A 12,661-nucleotide genomic window follows, 5' to 3' on the forward strand; every position below is an offset into this window, starting at 1 on the left:
AAAAAAATCACTAACACAATGCTCGCCAATGCTTCAGGAAAGGACAAAGCTCATCTTCTAGCGGTGAAGGCACTACATTTAGGAGATTTCCTTCTAGCTGTTCCCAATTCCACCATGGGCACTCGACTCAACCCAGAGGCCATTCGGATTGGTGTTGCTCTTTGCCTAGCCGCCCCATCCTCACCGAATACATGTATAGGCGTATTTGCGGCAGGGTGACAGCTGATCAATTCGGGCTTCATGGTCTCCTGTGTCACACATCAGTAGGGAAGTACGCCAGACATGAGGAGGTCATCGACATCATAAACAGAAGCCTCGCCACAGCTCATTGCCCAGCCCAAGGGGAACCCCAAGTGCAGAGGTCTGATGGAAGTCAAAAGTGTCCTGATGGGGGCACTATGCTACCCTGGAAGGATGGAAAGCAGATTGTCTGGGACTACACCTGTGCTGCCACATTGGCAGACACCTACTTGACATACTCCTTAGCTGAAGGGGGTGGAGCTGCCAGCCACAGGGATACCCGGAAGACCCGCAAATATGAAGACCTTCCCCCTTGCTATAACTTCATCCCAATAGGGTCGGAGACCCAAGGAGCATGGGGCAAGGGTGCTTTAAAGTTCCTCAAAGAGATGGGTGAAAAACTCATCATAGAAACCAAGGACCACAGGACGGCTAATTTTCTTTTTTCAGAGACTCAGTGTTGCAATCCAGAGGGTAAATGCCTGCAGCATTCTGGGCATGCGGCCCACCAACGGGGAGCTGGACGAAGTATTCGAAATGTAGCTCTGAGTTATCTATGTCGTTTTACTCCTTATCGTATTTTTGTCAGTGTATTTTGTCAATGTATTTTGTCTTTAAATAAAGTATCTATAAATATAGGGGGTGGTAGGTGAAAACAATTTTCACAGGGAGAACCTTGAGTTTTCCCTGAAGTAAGTTTATTCTTTTTTCTGAGGATGAGGGTCCCTAGGACAGTTCCAAAGGTGGTACCTCCTTATATATATATATATATATATATATATATATATATATATATATATATATATATATATATATATATATATATACATATATATATATACATATATATATATATATATATATAAATATATATATATACATATATATATAAATATATATATATATAAATACATATATAGACATACATATATATATACATATATATATATATATATATATATATATATATATATATATATATATATATATATATATATATATATATATATACATATATATATATATACTTATATACTATATATATATTATATATATATATATATATATATATATATATATATATATATATATATATATATATATATATATATATATATATACGTATAATTTATGGTGCTCGGTTTCCTTTGTATCATCGGCTATCCATGGGGAATGTAAGGAAACAGAAAGATCTTCTCAGTAAACCTGCATGTCATAATATTTCCTACATTTTAATAAACAGAATAGTGCAAACAAAAGTTTATATTTTCCCCAAATCATAAGCATATAAGGGTGAGTGGTTTAATTTACAACAGTATTTAGAATTCCGGCGAAAAAATGCAAATATTGTATGGTAAAGACACAAAAGTTGTCATGGGAAAATTTATTCAAAGAACATTTCGCCTGCACAGCAGGTTGTTCAAGTTCAATAGATCCTTCCTGGTGGCAGAATATTGAAGAGACAGGAGAGGAATATATATTATAGTCAGGTGTACTCAAGAAGATATACCTGGATCATAAGTTCTGCAGCAGGTTTACTGGTTCATGATAGGCAGGTTACCTGTGGTAGTTTGCTGAATATACATCTCTTGGCCTTGAGTATAAATAAAAAAAATTGAAGGTGTTCACTCCCTTAACCTTGAGTATAAATAAAACTCTCTAAAAAAAGTGTACAGTCCTTTAGCCTTCATCTACACGATGATTAAAATATGTAAGACATGCACACATTTATATTTGGTGTATCATGGAGCAGCAAGCCTCCCTTTTCTAAGTTTCGCTCTAAGAAGAGCTCAGTAAAGATCTACGTCGGGCAAAACATCGTGTGTAAATATAGGTTCCCTCCCCACATAGCTTCTTCATACCATATGTGTTGGCAGGCGGTGTGATCTAACCAGCACCATCGTTATGGTTCATGTTGCGGCGAGATGTTGGTCTTCAGCACTGTCAGACTCGCTGGTACTTCGCCAACACCTTACAAAGAGTTTCATACTTTAATAAATTTTTAAAACAATACTCAACACTAACAAGTCTAAAAAAAAAAAGTATAACAAGTATTAGATCGACAATGTAATTTGTGTGTGTGTGTGTGTGTGTGTGTGTGTGTGTGTGTGTGTGTGTGTGTGTGTGTGTGTGTGTGTGTGTGTGTGTGTGTGTGTGTGTGTGTGTGTGTGTGTGTGTGTGTGTGTGTGTGTGTGTGTGTGTGTGTGTGTGTGTGTGTGTGTGTGTGTGTGTGTGTGTGTGTGTGTGTGTGTGTGAAGCAGTGAAAACGTGACAAATAAGAAGCGATGTAAGGTGGTCAGTCCCTCAGCCTGAGATGTGTTCCACTTCATAGACTTTGTAGACGGTGTCTTCAAGACTATTAAGTTCAACACTTCTCCAGACTGATTAACTAACCACCTCACACTACTTATTCAAGGTTGATGGACCTATCACATCATCTTCATCTCTTCACTGCTTCTGCTATCTCAATATTTGTTATATCTATATTCGACTGACGACGCCTAGTGTGTAGGAGAAACATTTCAAAATAAAAATACCTGTGTTTGCTAGCATCGCTCTGGCTGCCATTGTTAGCCTATTTTTCATCATTGAACTTACAAAGAGCTATTGTCAAACCTCATCTTATTTTCGAATCTATCTAAGGTATGGTACAACCTTCCTGTGTGTGTGTACAAGCCGATTTATTCTCACCGATTTGTGTTTTCGTGGGGTGAGTCTCGGCTCCTGGCCCCGACTCTTAAGCTTTATCAACAGATATTGTTGGTGCCTGACTTCTCGAGCGCTGTTATGTCTACTCCTAGGATTACGTATTATGTTTGTCGTCACCACTTCCACACACACTTTCAAGGATCACAACAGTGCCACGATCGCACGTGCAAAGAAAATGATAGGATGGATAATAAGAACGTTCAAAACGAGAGATGCCAAGCAAATGATGATCCTTTTCAAATCACTTGTTCTCTCTAGGCTGGAATACTGCTGTACATTAACATCTCCATTCAAAGCAGGTGAAATCGCAGATCTAGAGAGTGTACAGAGATCCTTTACTGCACGTATAAGTTCTGTCAAGCACCTTAACTACTGGGAACGCTTGGAAACACTTGACTTGTACTCGTTGGAACGCAGGAGGGAGAGATATATCATAATCTACACTTGGAAAATCCTGGAAGGAATGGTCCCAAATCTGCACACAGAAATCACTCCCTAAGAAAGTAAAAGACTGGGCAGACGATGCAAAATGCCCCCAATTAAAAGTAGGGGCGCCATTGGTACACTAAGAGAAAACACCATAAGTGTCCGGGCCCCAAAACTGTTCAACAGCCTCCCATCAAGCATTAGGGGAATTGCCAATAAGGCCCTGGCTGCCTTCAAGAGAGAGCTGGACAGATACCTAAAGTCAGTGCCGGATCAGCCGGGCTGTGGCTCGTACGTTGGACTGCGTGCGGCCAGCAGTAACAGCCTAGTTGATCAGGCCCTCATCCATCGGGAGGCCTGGTCATGGACCGGGCCGCGGGGGCGTTGATCCCCGGAATAAGCTCCAGGTAACCCAGTTCACTTCACTTCCTAAATAACCTGAGACAGGAAAATTACCTCACTTGCCAGTGATACATCTGCGTTTTTAACTTCATCTTTGTACCTCGCAACTGTATTTTATAAAATCCTCTTAACATTTTATACGTAATAATCATGTGTTTCCCTCCACTGTCTTTCTTCCCTGGTGATCAAGCTTAATTCCTTTAGTCCCTCCTTATATTGTACCCTCTTTAGTTCCGAGACAAGCGTGCTTGCAAACTTTTACATCTTCTCAAGCTTTTGAACATGCATAATCAGGTCTTGGTTTCAAGCTGGTGCTGCACAGTGTGCACAGTCCTAAAAGATTATTTGTGGAGATTCCTGAGAGCTACCGTGAGATTTGCTGTCCTTCCAAATGACGCTGAAGTCACATATGAGCTCTTCCTGGGATATGTTCGGTATTATGTTTACTTCTAGATCCTTTTCTTTCCATGATACACATACTTTCTCACATTCAAGTCCGTATTCCGACTCCGGTCTTTTTCCCTTCACCAAATTTCATGATCTTGTATTTATTTCGGTTGAATTTGTTTGGCTGTCCTTATAACATTTCTAAATCTCCCTGGAAATCATCACTCTCGTCTTTTCTCCGTATTTCACTCATCAGTTTTACATTACTTAAAAACATAGACACAGAATCTGATCCCATCTAGAAAGTCATTTACATAAAAATAATAGTGACCCTAGCAATGATCCTTGTGAGACACCACGTTCTACTTTAATCCAGTGTGAGGCTTCTTCTAGTACTGTAACTCTTTGTGTAGTGTCCTGTCTTGTACTTTTTAGTTAACCTTATTACACACACACACACACACACACACACACACACACACACACACACACACACACACACACACACACACACACACACACACACACACACACACACACACACACACACACACACACACACACGAACGCGGATGGAATAATGAATAAATACGAGGAGTAGCATGATAGAATGAATGAGAAGTCCCCAGATATCATAGCAGTCACAGAAACGAAACTCACTGAGACAATAACAGACGCAACCTTCTCACCAGGTTATCAGATCCTGAGGAAAGATAGAAGGAGCAGAGGGGGAGGAGGGGTTGCACTGCTCGTAAAAAAAACGATTAAGATTTGAGGATATGAAAGGCATGGACGAGACTGGAGGAAGGGATTACATAGTAGGTACATTGCAGTCTGGAGAACATAAGGTAGTCATTGCAGTGATGTATAATCCACCACAGAATTGCAGGAGGCCAAGAGAAGAATATGAAGAGAGCAACAGATCAATGGTGGACACACTGGCCAAGGTGACAAGAAGAGCTCACTTGCGCAGAGCAAAGTTAATGGTTATGGGCGATTTCAACGACAGAAAATCGAATGGGAAAACCTGGAGCCACACAGGGGTCCCAAAATATGGAGAGCCAAGATGATGGATGTGGTACTGGAAAACTTCATGCATCAACATGTTAAGGACACTACCAGAGAGAGAGGGGAGGATGAACCAGCAAGACTGGAGCTTGTGTTCACCCTGAGCAGTTCAGACATTGAGGACATCACATATGAGAGGCCCCTAGGAGCTAGTGATCACGTTGTTGTGTGTTTTGAATACCTAGCAGAGTTACAAGTGGAGAGGGTAACAGGAGTTGAATGGGAAAAGCCAAACTATAAAAGGGGAAACTACACAGGTACGAGGAACTTCCTGCAGGATGTTCAATGGGACAGAAAATTTGCAGGAAAGTCAGTAAATGAAATGATGAATAAGTAACAACAAAATGCAAGGAGGCAGAGGAAAGGTTTCTTCCCAAGGGCAACAGAAATAATGGGAAGACCAGACCAGATCGAGCCCCTGGTTTACTAGGTGTAGGGAGGCAAAAACTAAGTGCATTAGATAATGGAAAAAGTACAGAAGGCAAAGAGCCCAGGAAAATAAGGAGATTAGTCGAAAAGCCAGAAACGAGTATGCACAGATTAGGAGGGAGGTCCAACGACAGTACGAAAACAACATAGCATCGAAAGGCAAATGTGACCCGAAACTGCTGTATAGCCACATTAGGAGGAAGACAACAGTCAAAGGTGGGGAACTCACAAGAAACGATCAAGAGGTATGTGAGGAGCTCAAGACAAGATTCACAGAAGAGATTGGAAGGGCTCTGGGAAGACAAGCACAGAGGGGAACACAAACAGGGAAAATATCAACAAGTGTTGGACGACATACACACAGCTGAGGATGAGGTGCAGAAGCTGCTAAGTGATCTTGACACCACAAAGGCGATGGGACCGAACAACATCTCCCCGTGGGTCCTTAGAGAAGGAGCAGCAATGCTTTGTGTACCACAAACCGCAATCTTCAACACTTCTCTTGAAATTGGGCAACTACCTTAGGTATGGAAGACGGCAAATGTAGTTCCCATTTTTAAGAAAGGAGACAGAAACGAGGCACTAAACTACAGAACAGTGTCACTGACGTGTATAGTATGCAAAGTCATGGAGAAGATTATCAGGAGGAGAGTGGTGGAGCACTTGGAATGGAACAAGATAATAAACGGCAACCAGCACGGATTCATGGAAGGCAAATCCTGTGTCACAAACCTTCTGGAGTTTTATAATAAAGTAACAGAAGTAAGACACGAGAGAGAGGGGTGGGTTGATTGCATTTTCCTGGACTGCAGGAAGGCCTTCAACACAGTTCCTAACAAGAGATTAGTGCAGAAGCTGGAGGCTCAGGCACATATAACAGGAAGGACACTGCAATGGATCAGAGAATACCTGACAGGGAGGCAACAACGAGTCATGGTACGTGATGAGATATCACAGTGGGCGCCTGTGACGAGCGGGGTCTCACAAGGGAGATAGGGGGGACATGATAACGACATACAAAATACTGAGAGGAATTGACAAGGTGGACAGAGACAGAATGTTCCAGAGATGGGACATTGCAACAAGGGGACACAGTTGGAAGTTAAAGACAGATATGAATCACAGGGATGTTAGGAAGTATTTCTTCAGTCACATAGTACTCTGGAAGTGGAATAGTTTGGGAAGCGATGTAGTGGAGGCAGGATCGATTCATAGCTTTAAGCAGAGGTATGATAAAGCTAATGGTGCGAGGAGAGTGACCCAGTAGCGACCAGTGAAGAGGCGGGGCCAGCAGCTATGAATCGACCCCTGCAACCACAACTAGGTGAGAACTAGGTGAGTATACACACACACACACACACACACATTAGTGCAGAAGCTAGAGGTTCAGGCAGTTATAACAGGAAGGGCACTGCAGTGGATCAGAGAATATCTGACAGGGAGGCAACAGAGAGTCATGGCACGTGAAGAGGTATCACGGTGGGCGCCTGTGAAGAGCGGGGTCCCACAGGGGTCAGTCCTAGGACCAGTGCTATTCTTGGTATATGTGAATGACATGACGGAAGGGATAAACTCAGAAGTGTCCTTATTTGTAGACGATGCGAAGTTAATGAGAATTAAATCAGATGAGGACCAGATAGGTCTACATAGAGACCTGGACATGTTGGACGCGTAGTCGAGCAACTGGCTCCTAGAATTTAACCCTGCCAAATCCAAAGTCATAAAGATCAGGGAAGGACAAAGAAGATCGCAGAGAGAGTATAGGCTAGGCGGCCATAGACTGCAAACCTCACTCAAGGAGAAAGATCTGGGGGTGACTATAACACCGAGCACGCCGCCAGAAGCCCACATTAACCAAATAACTGCTGCGGCATATGGGCGCCTGGCAAACCTGAGAATAGCAATCCGATACCTCAGCAAGGAAGCGTTAAAGACACTATACACTGTGTACGTCAGGCCCATACTATAGTACGCAGCACCAGTTTGGAACCCACACCTGATCTAGCACGTTAAGAAATTAGAGAAAGTACAAAGGTTTGCAACAAGGCTGGTTCCAGAGCTGAAGGGAATGTCATACGAAGAAAGGTTAAGGGAAATCGGTCTGACGACACTGGAGGACAGGAGGGTCAGGGGTGACATGATAACGACACACAAAATACTTCTTCGAAAAGATAAGGAGGACAGGGAAAGGATGTTCCAGAGATGGGACACAGAAACAATGTGTCACAATTGGAAGCTGAAGACTCAGATGAGTCAAAGAGATGTTAGGAAGTATTTCTTTAGTCATAGAGTTGTCAGGAAGTGGAATAGTCTGGCAAGTGATGTGGTGGAGGCAGGAACCATACATAGTTTTAAGACGAGGCATGATTAAGTTCATGGAGCAGGGGGAGAGAGGACCTAGTAGCGATCAGTGAAGAGGCGGGGCCAGGAGATATGTCTCGACCCCTGCAACCACAAATAGGTGAGTACATATATATAAGCAGGCAGCAGCCCAAGTGTCTTAGTGACAAGTGCCTTGGACAAATTGTTATCACACCTGTTCAGGAATGCTATTATTGTCTGGTGGAAGGCGTGGTGGCAGGTGGTCGGGCTGAGCCAAGCGTAGCGTATACACCAGGTAGTAAATGGTGTACATCATCTCTGGCTGCACATAATGGAAGGACACAGCAGTGCTGGAGCAGCATGACGGACCCTACATCGACGAGAAGACACATAAAACGTTTTATTATAATGACATTACATTCAAGGGGAACATTCTCAAGCTATACCTCGACATCACACACTTTGAACTAAATGGGTTTCGATCCCATTCCTCGATGATCCAAGAAAGGTATCCCCGTCTTCCATTAGTCTAGCTCTCTCTGTACTTCACTGACGCGAGAAAGGTATTTATTCCCTTATCCAATAAGCCCAGTCCTTTCTGCCTCAAAGATTTGAGAAAGGTATCCCCGTATTTTATAAGCCCAGCCTCTTCTACCTCTATGGACGCAGAATGAACAATAGAGTGTGGAATAAGTTTCTGGTGGAGTAAAATATCAACGTTTAAGATTTGAAGACAAATCGCGAGTTTTCAAGACTTTGCATTTCTCCAGTGAGCTTGAAGAAAGACAGGTGTGAATATTGAAGAAAATTTTGCAATTTAGTCCTTGTATACTTCAATAACATTTTAAATGTTACTTCATATAAGATATATCCGCAATAGAAGGTTGGTGCCGATCAGGCGCGGCATTCACAATTTATCGCATGAAAATCAGCATTGTTTCACCATTTCTTCAATAAAATAGGCAAATTGGCGCCTACATATCCAAAGATCAATCATAAAAATTCTCTAAATAGGATGCACCAGCATTTAGAATTTGAAACCGATCAGAAGTACATTCTCCAGATGTTGCATGGAAACATTTGTTAAAAAAAATCGTCAAATTAAAACTTACACAACTCAAAATCAATGTAAATCTTTCACTGGCTGAACCTCACAAGTACTCAGATTTTAAGTTCATCGATTCCCCTTCATTAACTATGTAAGTAAATTATCAATTTTCCAAGTATGCAGCATAAGTTAATTAGACACTATCCTGTTAATAAGGTGCGTCAGTTATAGTAAATTTGTAGCTGAAAACCTTGTAGGAAGAGAGAGAGAGGAAAGAAACTTTAACAGGCACTTAAAAGTACCACTTGGAGGACACTTGATAAAGTTTTACGTTCCTTTATGTGTCTCTTCTATTTGTCAACTCGATGACTGTAGCATTTACATGAGAAAAGGGAGGCGAGAAGGAAAAAGGAAGTAAATAGAAGAAAGAAAAAAGTGAGAGAAAAGAACAGAGGAGAAAGGAAAGATAGGAGAAATGAGAAGAGAGAAAAGAGAGAAAAAGAGAGAAACTAAGGCAGCCTAAAAGCTAAATAAATCAGAAGGGGCAGTCTAACAATTAATGTTTATAATATTAACAATATTTCTCTAATGGATATACAATCAGAGAAATGTTTAAGGTAAGATATTTTGTATAGAAAATCAAGGAACTCAAACACAGATGGCATGCAGCCTAATAACTGGAAATATTCTGGTGTACAGAAGGATTACAAATTGCATATTACACCTCCTTTGTGGGGTAATAGACGAGGTTGTGGAACCAGGCGTGACCGTGACTAAGAATTCCTCCAGGGCGAAGCATCGTCCCCGGGGTGAATGAGAGGAACCTACTTCTTCCCAGGTGATCTCTGGAGTCTCCAGCCAGCACCCCCACCGTCTCCAGACACCTGCCTGCCGGAGCCCAACATAAATGAGGTAAGGGATAAGAGGTTTAAAAAGTGAGTACCTAGATGTTGTTGCAAATGTTTAGAAAAGGCACATTTACTGCCTGCCGGAGACCAAGAGGATTGAGACAAGGGATAAGATATTTAATAATAAGTATCTAGATGCGAGTAATAAAAACAAAAAAAAAAAAGCATAGGTAATTATCACGCTTTTGAAATCTTTAAAATAAAATATTTTGCGATTTTTTTTTTTGTAAAACATCCAAGAGCAATATTGTGTGATTAGTCAAAAAATTATAATTTATTGAATAAAAGATTCACACACACACACACACACACACACACACACACACACACACACACACACACACACACACACACACACACACACACACACACACACACACACAAATTTAGAACGCACATAAACAGTCGTGCGTGGTGTGTTCTGCCACAATATAGATACTTTTATTTGCAAAACTGGTGTTCATATATGATAAGTATTTCAAGACATTGTTAAATAAAGCCTTATTTCAGTGGTTCTAAAACTGAATGTATGTAAAGAATCATTTCATTGCAACAAGATATATTACTCGTAAGTCAATTATTGTCTTGCCGACAGGCTGGACAATAGAGTTGCAGGAGGTAAAAACAATAGATCTCAAACTTTCCAAGGTGAGGTCAATGGAGGTCAGGTGTTAGCTATTATGAGTCAGATAATACCTATCCGAGATGACGGTTAGCTCATAATTTCCTCCTTCCATCTGAAAAAACATTTATACTCACAGTTCACAGACTCGACCGAAATATTTGAAAACATTTATCGGTGGTCAGCAGGAGGGGAGTGCACCCTCCGCCGAGAACGGTACATTTAGCTACAAATGCCAAATGTGGCAGCCCATTAGATAGATTTAGAAATTTCTGTTAGCAGACACAAGCGAAATACTTCCCTCCTGGGAAGACAGAGCACGGCAGTGTACCTTAGACAGGTCCAATCTTTAAAATGATTTAGAGTTACTATACCAGTTCTTATCCAGTAAATTGAAAGATATTAAATACAAGAGACTTACCCAGCTCTACGTCCTCTCTGCCTGACTGAGTAGTAGCACACAAGTGTGTGTTGGTGAGACCCTTCACCACCACCACCTGCAAGGCTGCCTCACTCAACACATACCCAGCGCCTGCACAACACACATTCTTACATCAGTATAATAAATAACAATCTGACATAGTGTTACGAGACACATTGCAATAGAAAACTTTGGAATGAGGCACATTGCAATGGGACATATTGCAACAATATTGAAAAAAAGAAAGAAGTATGTTATCAAGTTTTACATAAGTGATAAATGTTTTATAAAAAAAATTCATGTGTTAATTATTCTCGAATAATCATTATATTCAAAGAAATAAATTGATATAAACAATTAATCTTAAATTGTCTATATATTAACAAAAATATGTGTTTACAATATATTTAAAACGTGCAGAAGATAAAATTTTTTTAGAAGTATCAAAATTTTAAGCATTCACACCCTTTAGTGTTTTTATGAGGCTTTTGATCCAAGGAACTGGGTCTAGTCTGATTACCTTCCATTCCCCAAGAAATACGTGACATCTACGGGTTTAGAACACCCCTATAATTATTTATTATAGTTTTATTCCGCGAGAATAAGGCGTTCAACGCGAGACCGAAAGTCCTCAGTCACAAAGACAGTCCTTGATGATGGCAGGTGTCAGTCACATAGACAGTCCTTGATGATGGAAGGTGTCAGTTGCATAGATAGTCCTTGATGATGGAAGGTGTCAGTCACAAAAACAGCCCTTTATGATGGAAGGTGTCAGTCACAGACAGTCCTTGATGATGGAAAGTGTCAGTTACATAGACAGTCCTTGATGATGGAAGGTGTCAATTTCATTTCTCCCTCTAATATTAATCAAGGAGAAACAATAAATCCGTACGGGTCATATAGTCCCTGGGGAACGGGAGGCATTTAGGTTGGATCCAAGCAAGTAGAGGGATAGTTAAGACACATAGGCAAAATTTAGGCAACTTTATTCCGAAACGTTTCGCCTACACAGTAGGCTTCTTCAGTCGAGTACAGAAAGTAGGCGGGAGCAGTAGAGATGTGAAGACGATGTAATCAGTTCATCACCCTTGAAGTCGTAGATTTGAGGTTGTTAGTCCCTCAGCCTGGAGAACTGTTTGATCTGAGAGGGACATGACCTCTCAGTGGCTACATTCTCACTACTACTACTACTACTCTGCACCTCTCCTTCCGACAGTATTTAAGTCTCAACACTGTCGCTTGATCTTCAGTTAGTTCCAGACTTTGGAACAGAACTTCTCCAGGCTGAGGGACTGACAACCTCAAATCTACGACTTCAAGGGTGATGGACTGATTACATCATCTTCACATCTCTACTGGTCCCGCCTACTTTCTGTACTCGACTGAAGAAGCCTACTGTGTAGGCGAAACGTTTCGGAATAAAGTTGCCTAAATGTTGACTATGTGTCTTAACTACCAACCTGTCTGTATTGTATACAATTTGATAATCAAGTAGAGGGATAAATTATGTTCCTTAGATCAAGATCCCCTCACCGGTATCAACACGCCACCCTGGAAGGGTGGATGGTATCCATCCTCATAATAACAGGGTATTTCACTGTTGCTAAGACAGTCAAATGGGTCACTATTTAGCGAGAATTAAACAGTGATTATCTTAGATCTCTTAACTACGCTCTGTG

At 41.2% G+C, this 12,661-nt stretch overlaps 1 protein-coding gene across 1 annotated transcript in view; it reads right to left on the reverse strand.

The window, feature by feature from the left end:
- Positions 1 to 1,536: 1,536 nt before the first annotated feature.
- LOC128706151 (glycoprotein-N-acetylgalactosamine 3-beta-galactosyltransferase 1-like) overlaps positions 1,537 to 12,661 on the reverse strand; it is a 45,582-nt gene continuing 34,457 nt past the window's right edge. The window contains exons 6-9 of the mRNA XM_070084262.1: positions 10,983 to 11,093; positions 9,756 to 9,919; positions 8,198 to 8,353; positions 1,537 to 2,211 (exon numbers count right to left, since the gene is read on the reverse strand). Of these exons, the coding sequence (XP_069940363.1) occupies positions 2,185 to 2,211; positions 8,198 to 8,353; positions 9,756 to 9,919; positions 10,983 to 11,093 (458 nt within the window). The 3' untranslated portion in view covers positions 1,537 to 2,184. The remainder of the gene's footprint in view (positions 2,212 to 8,197; positions 8,354 to 9,755; positions 9,920 to 10,982; positions 11,094 to 12,661) is intronic.

The sequence above is a fragment of the Cherax quadricarinatus genome, chromosome 12, assembly GCF_038502225.1.
Source record: "Cherax quadricarinatus isolate ZL_2023a chromosome 12, ASM3850222v1, whole genome shotgun sequence".
NCBI classification, from domain to species: domain Eukaryota; kingdom Metazoa; phylum Arthropoda; class Malacostraca; order Decapoda; family Parastacidae; genus Cherax; species Cherax quadricarinatus.